Source organism: Capra hircus, chromosome 15 (genome assembly GCF_001704415.2).
Source record: "Capra hircus breed San Clemente chromosome 15, ASM170441v1, whole genome shotgun sequence".
NCBI lineage: Eukaryota > Metazoa > Chordata > Mammalia > Artiodactyla > Bovidae > Capra > Capra hircus.
In genome coordinates, this window is record NC_030822.1 from 6,077,354 (window position 1) to 6,091,218 (window position 13,865).

Sequence of the window (13,865 nt, forward strand, 5' to 3'; positions counted from 1 at the left end):
GGATCTGGTACCCTTCTTTCCAGAGTGTCCAGAGGAATCTGATCTGCAGAGCTCGCAGTCTTACAGACGCACACACAGAGCACAGCTCAGCTGCTCATGCTTCACGGCTTATGCAGGCTTGCTGGGGCAGTCATGGATTCGTTGGGGAGCACCAACCACCAGGGAGTGACGGCACAGGTGAGAGGGCAAGCCAGTCCACAGAAGAGAATCGGCAGGAAAACCTTCCGAAAACAGTTTGGAAGAGGAATCTTTATCATTGTTCAATAGACTGGTTCAAAATAGGAAAAGGAGGACGTCAAGGCTGTATATTGTCACCCTGCTTATTTAATTTCTATGCAGAGTCCATCATGAGAAACGCTGGGCTGGAAGAAGCACAAGCTGGAATCAAGATTGCCGGGAGAAATATCAAAAACCTCAGATATGCAGATGACACCACCCTTATGGCAGAGAGTGAAGAGGAGCTAAAAAGCCTCTTGATGAACGTGAAAGAGGAGAGTGAAAAAGTTGGCTTAAAGCTCAACATTCAGAAAACGAAGATCATGGCATTTGGCCCCATCACTTCATGGGAAATAGATGGGGAAACAGTGGAAACAGTGTCAGATTTTATTTTTCGGGGCTCCAAAATCACTGCAGATAATGACTGCAGCCATGAAATTAAAAGATGCTTACTCCTTGGAGGGAAAGTTATGACCAACCTAGATAGCATATTAAAAAGCACAGACATTACTTTGCCAACAGAGGTCCATCTAGTCAAGGCTATGGTTTTTCCAGTGGTCATGTATGGATGGATGTGAGAGTTGGACTGTGAAGAAAGCTGAGCGCCGAAGAATTGATGCTTTTGAACTGTGGTGTTGGAGAAGACTCTTGAGAGTCCCTTGGACTGCAAGGAGATCCAACCAGTCCATCTTAAAGGAGATCAGTCCTGGGCGTTCTTTGGAAGCAATGATGCTCAAGCTGAAACTCCAGTACTTTGGCCACCTCATGAGAAGAGTTGACTCACTAGAAAAGACTCTGATGCTAGGAGGGATTGAGGGCAGGAGGAGAAGGGGACGACCGAGGATGAGATGGCTGGATGGCATCACCGACTCGACGGATGTGAATTTGAGTGAACTCCGGGAGTTGGTGATGGACAGGAAGGCCTGGCGTGCCTGTGATTCATGGGGTCGCAAAGAGTTGGACACGACTGAGCAACTGAACTGAACTGAAAAAAAGGTAAATTATCCACCATTTATTGTATGAAAATATCAATGTCTGAACTTGAAACTGGGAGATGGAAGTGCGCACTTAACATATTTTTTAAGAGATTTATGTATTTAATTTTTTGGCTGTGGTGGGTCTTCGTTGCTGTGTGTGGGCTTTCTCTAGTTGCAGCTCACGGGCTTTAGCAAACTGGCTCAGTAGTTTTGGTGCACGGGGTTAGCTGCTCTGTGGCGTGTGAGATCTTCCCAGATCAGGGATCAAACAGGTGTCCCTTGCATTCCAAGGTGGCTTCTTAACCACTGGACCACCAGGGAAGCCCAACACATTTTTTACAAAAATTATGTCTCCTATTGTTTAGAGATAGCTCCAATTTATCCCCTCCAAAAGGCCAATGTTAAACATTTAAATGGCAATGTATTGAGGTCACCAGACAAAGCTGTGTGATAACCTGTGTGAAGTATAATTCATAAGGGAAACCTCAAAGAATTTAGAAATTATAGCAAGAAGAGACCTCAAATTATTATCTGGTTAGGCCTCCAGTAACATTAGGCATTACAGAGACTTGGAGACAGTAGAGAACAGTGGCTTTTTAATACCGCAGGTGAGGCTTGGTTCTTAATTCTGTAGCTCATGAACTGAAAGAAGCTATTTTAACCTTCCTGAGACTCAGTTTCCGCATCTATAAAACAGAGATAATAATATTACCTACTTAAGAATTATAGTTACTGCAATATAGTATGAGTTTGATAAAAACTTTATTATAATGTATAACTATCACATCATTTTTATTAGCATGTTAGACTTTATTATACCCATTTCACAGATGAGGCAGCTGAGCCCAGGGAATTTCAGCAATTGGCTCAAGATTATAGAGTGAGGACTTGGGATAGCAGCTCTTCTTCTTCCCAGAGCTCCGTTCTTTTCACTTCATTGTGTGTGTGTGTGTGTGAATTGGAGGAGGAAATGGCAACCCCCTCCAGCGTTCTTCCCTGGAGAATCCCAGGGACGGGGGAGCCTGGTGGGTTGCCGTCTATGGGGTTGCACAGAGTCAGACTCGACTGAAGCGACTTAGCAGCAGCAGCAGTGCTTAGTTGCTCAGATCTGTCTGACTCTGCGACCCCATAGATGGCAGCCCACCAGGCTCCCCCGTCCCTGGGATTCTCCAGGGAAGAACGCTGGAGGGGGTTGCCATTTCCTCCTCCAGAGGATCTTCCCAACCTAGGGATCAAACCTGTGTCTCCTGCATAGCAGGCAGATTCTTCACCCTCTAAGCCATCTGGGAAGCTTTTCACTTCGTTATGCTTCTACAAATCAATACAAAATTGAGGCCTGTGAAAGAAGGATTTTCACTAGGTAAGTTAAATTCACAATCCAAGGAAAGTCAGGAGCTTCTACCGTGCAGGTCTTCCCATTTAATCATACATCTTCCAAGTTTTGTTTTATTTCCTAAAGGATTTTGGAGCTTTGATGCCGGCTCACTTCTCAAAATAACTTGCCTCAGGCCAATATAGTTGTCTTAAGAGTTATAGAAATGTCAAGTGTGTGCCATTCATATATATTACGTAATTTTTAGTTTTCTGAGGACAAGAAACTGCTCGCTTGCTAACCAGATTTCTATCAGCACTGTGGAAAATCTTAAGACTCTTTTTTCCCCAACAGTGTACTGCTAGATAAAAGCTATAGTCAATAGCATTTGGAAATAGTTATAAGCCTTGTTAGAGTTCAGTATTAGTTACACAGACTGGTGGGTTCACTTTTGGAACCCACACTACATGGTACATCCATGGTATACAGCTTCCTCTTTATTTTTCGGCCGGGCAGCAGAGCAAGCGGGATCTTAGTTCCCCAGCAAGGATATAACCCATACCCCCTCCAGTGAAAGTGAGGACTCCTAACCACTAGACCACCAGGGAATTCTGGTACATAGCTTCTTAAATGGCAGGATATAGAACTTTATCAAAAACAATCAACAAAAAAGAAAAAAGAACAAGAGATAGTTCTTATTCATAATAAGATCAAGAGTAAAGAGTAGATAGAAATGTTTGCTGTTTAGTCAGTAAGTAATGTCTGACTCTTTTGCAACACCATGGACTGTAACCCACCAGGCTCCTCTTCCATGAGATTCTCCAGGCAAGAATACTGGAGTGACTTGCCATTTCCTACTCCAGGGGATCTTCCTGATCCAGGGATCGAACCTGTGTCTCCTGCATTGGCAGGAGGATTCTTTACCACTGAGCCTCCAGGTAGATAGTATTCAATAACTTAAAATATATATACAGCTATAGATTCAACAAATATTTACCTAATACCTATCATATACTAGGCATCATGCATGCCGGGCATTGGGAATACAGAGGTGAAGAAGAAACGATGCCTACCCTCAGGAACCAGCACAGTAGGGAAAAGACGTAAAGAGATGGGGGAGGGAGCATAGAGTAAAATGAGCCAAGCCAGGAAGAAGCATTGCCCCCAGAAGCATCATATTTCACTTGGCAAGGAGGCTCAAGGGTGCTGGCAGATTAAATGGCCTAGAAACTTGACCCCTAGGCTTGTCAGTTCTGTAAAAGCAAGCAAGGCTATTTGATCTTGGTCTTTATTCCCAGCCCACTTCATTTGCTTCAGCCCATACCATGAGAACAAGGAAGATGCCTTGCTCTACTTCATCCTCTTTTAGACAACTGGGAGAAGACAAGGGACCAGCTCTGATCCTGGAAAGCCTGTTTTTCCCAGGAACTTGAAATTCCAACCCATAAAAAAAATCTAGATTTAATTTGCAAGACCTATAGCTCAGCAAAAGAGTGAGAGTGAGTGAAGAATTCCCCTAACAGCAACCCAAGTTTAGGCCATTAGAAGAGATATCTAATCTTCAAGGAACCTCCAGAGAATAGAAAGGAAAAAAAATTGTTTTCAACAATAGACCTGAGCTCATGATTCACCTTAGAATAGGATAGCCTGTAAGAGCTAGTCTTCCTTTCTTAAAACGCTTACAATAAACCAGAAAAAAAGGGAAAAGAATACAAAAATGATTATATAAATATGTGATGGCAATTTGGTAATAAAAATAATTTTTAAAATTTCTTTAGCATATCCTTTCATCAGACGGTAAAGCGTCTTGCTTACAACGCGGGAGACCTGGGTTCAATCCCTGGGTCAGGAAGATCCTCTGGAGAAGGAAATGGCAATCCACTCCAGTACTCTTGCCTGGAAAATCCCATGGACAGAGGAGCATGGTGGGCTATAGTCCACGGGGTCGCAAAGAATTGGACACGACTGAGCGACTTTACTTCACTCACTTCATGAAGACCAAGGTATTTTAAACTGATTATCTCATTCAGCCTAAAAGCAGTTTTGTGATATCAAAAAGAAAGAAATAGGTAAGAGAATTTAAGAGGTAAATTCTAGTGGCAAAACAAAAAAATGACTTATGGGTATGAAGTGTACAGTGAGGAGAATATGGTCAGTAACTAATATCTAAAATTTTTAAAAAAACTAAGTAATATCTTTGTATAGTGAACTATCATGATTAGACTTGTTGTAATAATCAGTGTCAAATGTACAAGAAGTATTAAATCGCTATGCTATGTAACAGGAACAAACAGTGTTCTAGGTCAACTATAATTCAAAACCAAACTCAGTTTGGGATGGACATGTACACACTGCTATATTGAAAATGGATAACCAACAAGGACCTAATATATAGCACATGAAACTGCTCAATGTTATACGGTAGCCTGGGTGGTAGGGGAGTCTAGGGGGAGAATAGATACACGTATACATGTGGCTGAGTCCCTTTGCTGTTCACCTGAAACTATTACAACATTGTGAACTGGCTAAACTCCAAAACAAAACAAAAAGTTTTTTAAAAAAAACAAACAGAAATAGAGATCAGATTTGGGGTTATCAGAGGTGGGGAAGGATAGGAGGAATTGGATAAAGGTAATCAAAACTTCCAGTTATAAGATAAACAAGTACTGGGGATATAAAAATGTATGTTACATATGAAAATTTCATACGTTATATATGAGAATTGTTAAGAGAGGAAATCCTAAGAGTTCTCATCAAAAGAAAAAAGTTTTTTTCTATTTCTTTAATTATCTAAGATGACAGATGTTCATCTAAATTTATGGTGATAAGCACTTCATGATGTATGTAAATCAAATCACTATGCTATACATCTTAAACTTATACAATGCTATATATCAATTATATCTCAATAAAACTTAAAGAAAACCATTTTTTATAAATTTTAAAAACTGGATAATCATCTTGACTTTTACACACTCCAAACATACTTTATAAAGAAACACAAGTCCTATAAGATATAATCTATGAAAGATATCCTACCTCTAGAAATAATCTTAAATTCTTACGTGACGGACATAGCATCCTCTGGAAGGAAAACTGCAGAGGAATATCATCCTAAACATTTCCGTGAAAAAAAGCCAGCCAAGAAAAACACAGGCTAACGGAACACAGACTAAAGGAAATCAGAGTGAATATTCTGAATAATGGGAAAAGTTAGAAATTATGAGAGGAACCTAAAAAATAAAACAAAACAGATCTAAAAGATCAAACAGGGCTTCCCAGGGGGCTCAGTGGTGAAGAATTACCCTGCCAAGCAGGAGATGGGGGTTTGATCCCTGGGTCGGGAAGATCCCCTGGAGGAGGAAAGCGGCCACCCACTCTAGTATTCTTGCCTGGAGAATCCCATGGACAGAGGACCAGACGGGCTACAGTCCACGGGGTCGCAAAGAGCTGAGCGACTGAAGAGCAGGAGTAGCAACAGATCAAACGAGCAGTTGTTGAGCTTCTAGAGTTGTGACTACTCACTAGACCCATCATTAGACAAAGCTGGCTGCACCAAAAGCATGCTCCAAAACATGTCTGGGCAGCCCTCAACTCACCTACCAGAACCAAGCATTCACTGCCACTACTTCATCAGCACTGCCCTGCTCTACTTTCCGTGCATCTTGCCTGCTTCCAAAAGCCTCTTCTGGACCTGCCCTAGAGGCAAAGCACTCAGGTACTTACTATTCTGTGAAGAATCTGGCAATGCCGTACTGGCTAATATCTTCCTTGTTCTCTAGCAGCTGGCAGACTGCATCCTCCACGTATGTGAGGACATGTCGCTGGGCTACAAAAAAAAAAAAAGAAGAGAGAGAGAGAAAGTGAGAGGGAGATTTAAAAAAAAAAACAAACCAACCCTCCAAACCCCAGTAAGGCATGAAAGTCAGTCGAGGTGCTGGCTCTGCTCCAGGAAGTGGACTGCAATAGGTAAAGCAACTCACGGCCCTAGCTGAGCTACAGTCTCAGTGGGTAGAAAGGGAGATGCTGGAGAAGACCTGCCGCTGTGTGATTGGCTGTCAGTATTAATATCAACCGTTCGCTCTTTATTTCAGTGATAAAGGTGAGGAGCTTTAGCACCATTTAGCAGATACGCCTGGGAATTCTTTCTTCCCACCTCCTTCCACTTCTGCATGGCTCAGAAATTTACCCTAGGGAGTAATGATTCTATGCCTGACTGCAAGGAAAACTCAATTCTTTCATTAAAAAAAAAAAAAAATTCACTGAAAAAGTTTAAGGACCATGAAGATTCCAGTAAAGATGTTAAAAGTTATTAACCTTGGTAAATAATAAGACCATGAAATCTGGGTGGCCCGATTTATCAGAAAACATGTTTCCCACATTTGTTGTGACTAGCAGATGTGTGACTTCATCACGGACTTGTAATAAAGGGTGTGATGAGGACTAGAATTAGACAGACCTGGGCTGGAATCATGACTCTGTCTGATAGCATAATCTTGGATAGTTATTTAATCTGCGCCTGTTTCCTTCTTTATCAAGTGTGGAAAGAAACATAACTTTATGTATTTATTTTTAAATTGAAGTATAGTTGATTTACAATGTTGTGTTAGTTCCTGGTGTATAGAAAAATGATTCAGTTATATATACATATGTTCTTTTTCATATTCTTTTCCATTATAGTTATTACAAAAGCTTGAATATAGTTTCCTGTGCTATACAGTAGAACCCTATTTATCTATTTTATACATAGTAGTTGTATTTGCTAATCTCCAGCTGCTAATTTATCCCTCCACACCTTCCCCTTTGGTAACCATAAATTTGTTACCTATGTCTGTGGGTCTGTTTCTGTTTTGTAAATAAGTTCATTTGTGTCATATTTTAGATTCCACATATAAGTGATGAGAGAAACAGAATTTAATTCTTTCTCTAAACATGGTCAACAACTTAATCTGTTGCCTGAGACACCCTATTAAAATGCAGATTCATCACCTGGCACTATCTCAGACTTCGTGATCTTAAAATTCTAACCGGAGCCCAGTAATTTTAACAGGTACCCTTCAAGTTTCTTATGTATCCTGAAGCTTAACAATCACTGGTTAAGAACTTGGGCTTTGAAGTTCTGATGTGCGACCTTGGGCAAATTAGCCTGCAAGCCTATTTCCTTACTGTAAATTGCGGATAATAACATCATCACTATTTTTAAACCACAATGCCTTGTTTTCTTGATAATATATCTCGTTAAAAGTCTATCTCAAAGGGCTACTGGAAGTCTGCTTCAGTGATACAGCAGAGCTTCTGACACAGCAGGTGCTCCCCAGACGCTTGTTCCCCCTCCCTGACTTTCGTCTTTAGGTGTAACAATGGTATCCTGGCACACTTCACATAGAAACTTCCAATTCAGTATTTCCATTTACCACCCTATTTTTTTCTTTTTCAAAAGCAAAACAAACAAAACAATTTTCGTCTGGAGCAGTAAGAACAAAAAACCCCAAAGTAATAAATATCCTGCCACAAAGCAGTTCCACAAAGTTGCTACCAAGATGGACACTTGCCTCTTTCATATTTTCATCCCTCAGGAAAACATGAGGGAATTACCGAAAATTTGTAAAATTAGATACTTAAAAAAAAAAAAAAAAAATTCCTGAAGTCCTGGTAGTTTAGTGAGACTCGTAAAGCAAATACGTTTATCTGCCCAAGCTGTACTCAAGACAGTCTTTGTTTGACAGTGGTTACCTAAAGTTTCACCATGTTTACACCAGCCTGAAGTCCAGATGAATGACATGTTTACATTCCATGACTTACTCTATCGATAGGAGTGCTTCCCAAAGCTAACAACTATCAGCTACTGCAAACATTCTCCAACTCCGACCCCACAAAAAGATGTGAAAACAAAACCCGTGCTTCATCAACAGTTCATCCAACTGGAAAACTATTTCACTAAGAAATGGCCCAAACTGACAGTGAAGTCATGAGATAGCACATGAGAATTTCTTGGGGCTTCCCTGGTGGGAAGTCCTAAGGTCCCTAAGGTCCTGCAAGTCTCACGGCACAACAACAAGAACAACAACAGACAATTTCTGGCGTTAATCGTTTTATAATTAAGTATGCATGAAACTAGGGGTGGGGGGTGGCCAAATTAACACTAAAATCAGGTATATTTTCACTTCTGTATTTTCCTTCATTTATTCCACCCACTTATCCTTATCTTACAAAAAGATTCCTTTCATGGGTATATATAGGCTTTTATGACTTGGAACTACCTAAGGCTACTGCAAAAGATTAGGGTTTTTTTTTTTTTGGTTTGTTTTTTTGTTTTGCTTTTTGACAGCAGAAATGAAAGAGCTCTACTTAGAAGCAAATCCTGCTTCTTCTCTGTCTTAGCTCCAGGGACTAAAAGTCAATGTGAAAGCCCTTTAAGGGAGAAATGTTTTCAGAGCAGTTAGAATCAAAGTACTTTTGTCTTCCTCAAAAAAGGGAGGAATTTTCTGGAAAACAGACTTTGCAGCAAGAAAAAAAAAGGTGGGGGATGGGGAGCAGGGAAAGGAAAAAAGAAAACAAATATAAATAAAGGACTATACCTATTTAACATTCAGCTACCATTCAGATATTTAGAACTTAATATTACACGTAATGATGATGATAACAATAACAACTCTACTAATTCTGAGCACCTGTGCAACTTACTGAATAACCATGTGCCAGAAACTGTGCTGTTTTACATGCATTATTTTTTTTTAAGTTTATATTTTTATTTTTTGCTGTTGTATCTTTTTTTAAAAATTTTACTTTACAATACTGTATTGGTTTTGCCATACATCAACATGAATCCGCCACAGGTGTACATGAGTTCCCAATCCTGAACCCCCCTCCCACTTCCCTCCCCATACCATCTCTCTGGGTCATCCCAGTGCACCAGCCCCAAGCATCCTACATCCTGCATCAAACCTAGACTGGCGATTCGTTTCTTACATGATATTATACATGTTTCAATGCCATTCTCCCAAATCATCCCACCCTCTCCCTCTCCCACAGAGTCCAAAAGTCTGTTCTATACATCGGTGTCTCTTTTGCTGTCTCACATACAGGGTTTATCATTACCATCTTTCTAAATTCCATATATATGTGTTAGTATGCTGTATTGGCAGAGAAGGCAATGGCACCCCACTCCAGCACTCTTGCCTGGAAAATCCCATGGACGGAGGAGCCTGGTGGGCCACAGTCCATGGGGTCGCTAAGAGTCAGACACGACTGAGTGACTTCACTTTCATGCTTTGGAGAAGGAAATGGCAACCCACTCCAGTGTTCTTGCCTGGAGAATCCCAGGGACGGGGGAGCCTGGTGGGCTGCCGTCTATGGAGTTGCACAGAGTCGGACACAACTGAAGTGACTTAGCAGCAGCAGCAGCATGCTGTATTGGTGTTTTTCTTTCTGGCTTAGAAATATAGATCAATGGAACAAAATAGAAAGCCCAGAGATAAATCCACACACCTATGGACACCTTATCTTCGACAAAGGAGGCAAGAATATACAATGGATTAAAGACAATCTCTTTAACAAGTGGTGCTGGGAAAACTGGTCACCCACTTGTAAAAGAATGAAACTAGAACACTTTCTAACACCATACACAAAAATAAACTCAAAATGGATTAAAGATCTAAACGTAAGACCAGAAACTATAAAACTCCTAGAGGAGAACATAGGCAAAACACTCTCTGACATAAATCACAGCAGGATCCTCTATGACCCACCTCCCAGAATACTGGAAGTAAAAGCAAAAATAAACAAATGGGTTCTAATTAAAATTAAAAGCTTCTGCACAACAAAGGAAACTATAAGCAAGGTGAAAAGACAGCCTTCGGAATGGGAGAAAATAATAGCAAATGAAGCAACTGGCAAACAACTAATCTCAAAAATATACAAGCAACTCATGCAGCTCAATTCCAGAAAAATAAACGACCTAATCAAAAAATGGGCCAAAGAACTAAACAGACATTTCTACATGCATTATTTTATTTTGTTTTCACAATAATCCTATGATAGATATTTTGATCACGTTTCCATTATACAAAAGGGAGAACAGAGATTTATAAAGTACCTTTCTCAAGATCACACAGCTAGTAAGAACAGAAGCCAAGACTCAAGCCAAGGTATGTCCTACCGAGAACCCATGCTCTTAACACTGTATACCACACTGCCTCATCACTGACACGTTATAACTTTTATAATAGATACGATCTTCATTTTACATGGAGCACAAAAGAAGGGGGGGTGTGTGGACAGTAAAATCATGAGAGGCGGTCCACCTGTGTCCATGTGAATTCATATGTGAACTCGTATGAGTATGTTTGTGTGTTGTATGTGTTTACCCTGTCCCCGCCTGCACAGGTGTGCATGCCGATCGGCATTTGTGTGAAGTTAGGACATGTCCCCAGTTTCCAAGTTTCTTACAAAGAACCTGCTCACCACAAAGTCCTCACCCCACCCATCCCTAGCTCAGAAAGTAGAAACAGAAAGACCTAGTGCCCTTTTCATCCATGGGTGAAATGAAGGAATTAAGAAGAGCCCGCAGAGGCAGGAGGAAGTTCCTCTCTGAGGATTTTACACAAGCCTAGTGCAAAGAGCCCTCCTCTCTAATTGCTTTCTAGCTGGTGGTTTCCTCCATGTGCAGCTCTTATCAGTCCCGTGTTACCTTCTGTGGTTAAGGGTACCACCCAACCCTGGAAAATCCTTGCACTTTATCAAATGTCAATATGACAGAAGTTCAAAGCTCTTGTCTGGCAATAAAACATGGAGGGTGTCATTTCATATTATTTTTAAGATGCAAAGGAAAAGACTTTAATTTATGCGAATGATTAAAGAATAAAAACTGCACACCTGCATCCCTGGAGGGCAGAGATATCTGGGCACCTTGGTTGCCCTCTCGGAGAAGGAAAAATGTTTCAGATTGGCTTTTCCTCTTCTGCTTTGCTGTGATTTTCACAAGGCCAGGATTAAGTTTTCTAACGTGAACCAATAGGCTCTATTGTTCTGAAATCCACACTAAGGCCCAAGGATCCATGTCTTGCTCAAGATAGCATCACAGACTGATATAAGCATTTAAACCTACAACACACTGCACTGAAATGGCTGAAAAAAACATAAGTAAGCACGGTATGATCTTTATATGAACCGTGTGAGTGAAAGCAATTGTGGATCAGAAACTTCTTGGTTCTCTATTGAATCATCTCCTGCTGATCACTTAATCTCTAGATACCACAGTCAAGCTTGCTGTGACTTGAGTATGACGCGAAGACTATGTCTATTAATAAACTATTTCTTTAGAAAAGGGCTTCCCTGGTGGCTCAGATGGTCAAGAATCTCTCTGCAATGCAGGAGACACAGGTTTGATCCCTGTGCTGGGAAGATCCCCTAGAGAAGGGGATGGCAACCCACTCCAGTATTCTTGCCTGGAGAATTCCATGGACAGAGGAGCCTGGGGGGTTATAGCCATGGGGTCACAAAAGAATTGGACATGACTGAGCAACTAAGCACACAGATGCACTTCCTTGCAAGGAGCAAGCAAACCTCTTTAGAAAATATCGGATACATACAAAAGATAACATATTAATGATTATGTTATTATTGCTACATACAGATTTTACAGATCAAAACAATATAGCAATTCACTGCAATGGTTAAGAACATAGGCTCTGGAGTCAGGCTGAACTGGATTTAATTTCTAGCTTTGGTACTTATTAGCTGTGTGACTTGAAGCAAGCTACCTAATTTCTCTGCCCTTTTCTGTGAAATTGGGGACTAATGTCTACCACTTAAGGTTATAGTGAGGAGTAAATAAAATAACTTATGTAATAATCTTAGGGGGTTCCCTGGTGGCTCAGACGGTAAAGAATCTGCCTCCAATGTGGGAGACCTGGGTTCGATCCCTGGGTCAGAAAGATCCCCTGGAGAAGGGAATGGCACCCCACTCCAGTATTCTTGCCTGGAGAATCCCGTGGACAGAGAAGCCTGGCAGGCTACAGTCCACGGGGTCGCAAAAAGTCAGACACGACTGAGCAACTAACACACAACACAACACACACAACAATAACCTCAGCATAGCACTGGGCACGCAGTAAGTATGCGATAAACTTACTGTGTGTATGTTGACTATCGTTGTTATTGTGATAGGTGTTACTGCGTATCCCTTCCAGACATCGCAACTCACAGAACAATGGGTTTCAGCACTAACAAACACCAAGACATCAAGCTACCATAGCTCCTACTCACTTATTTAAAGTTTGCCCATCTAACCAAACATGTTTACAGATTATCTTCAAGGATTACTGAGCTACATAAAACTCTACACATGTGATAATACACATAATTTAGACTCACTTCAGCTATAGCCTTTAAACTTGTAGGAAGCATTCACTTATTAACTGCTAATTACTCAGGAGACTCTAATTTATATGGGGAAAATCCAAAACGATTTCTTTTTACTCTCTTCCCAAGCATAAATACCATCTAAGTATTAGCTGTTTATTTTGCAATTAAATGGTAAGGGGTCCCATTTGGAAAATTTTGCTTGAGGGGCTACCTCAGTTATTTAGACCACTCATTTTATTATATGATTATTATTTTACACAGAGTCCGTGGACTAGAATAAACAAGTTTCACTAGAAAACATTCACATAAAATACAATATGAGCTATTACTAGATATAAGAGCAATAGCAGTGTAAGTGAAAAGCAAAGCATATACATATATCCACATTTATATCCGACTTTTTTCTTCCTTGTCAGAGTCCTTTGGAGACTCAGATGCTGGTTGGAACAAACAGTGCTGGATTAAATCAAGACTGTTCTCTGAGATTAGAAAAGTAACCTTATTAACCAACAACCTGTCATGTAAACTGTTTAGAAGCTTCAAGTTTAATATCATTTCTAAATCACTAACATGTGTTGATCTTGTCAAATATAAATAAATAGCTTAATGGTTTAAAAAGTTAAACCTCTAAAATTAATCATTTACATTCTCCATCTTTACTGGTATGCTCTCATCCAGGGATACAGTACGCTCTGGTAAAATATTTTATCACCCATACAAGACCACCTTTGATCTTAGACCACATAGACCAATTTCCTTTGACCAAAGGAGATGGGGAAATGAGGAAAACTAGTACATGTAATACTTATACAATCCAGTGAGGTAGGTAATAGACTTTTTTTCTGAAGCTCAGAGAGGCTAAGAAACCTGCTCAGTCTTAAAAAAGACTGAGTCAGAATTGAAACTTAACATTTGACTTCAAAGCCCATGCCTTTCCATCTCAACCTTAGCTCTCAAAAGCAAAACAAAATAAGAAAAAATGAAGAACCGACAAC

At 40.4% G+C, this 13,865-nt stretch overlaps 1 protein-coding gene across 3 annotated transcripts in view; it reads right to left on the bottom strand.

The window, feature by feature from the left end:
- Positions 1–13,865, bottom strand: part of C15H11orf49 (chromosome 15 C11orf49 homolog) — a 211,255-nt gene that overhangs the window by 153,402 nt on the left and 43,988 nt on the right. For all 3 annotated transcript variants that reach the window (XM_005690160.3, XM_005690159.3, XM_013969851.2), the window contains exon 2: positions 6,232–6,334. In XM_005690160.3, the coding sequence (XP_005690217.1) occupies positions 6,232–6,334 (103 nt within the window). The remainder of the gene's footprint in view (positions 1–6,231; positions 6,335–13,865) is intronic.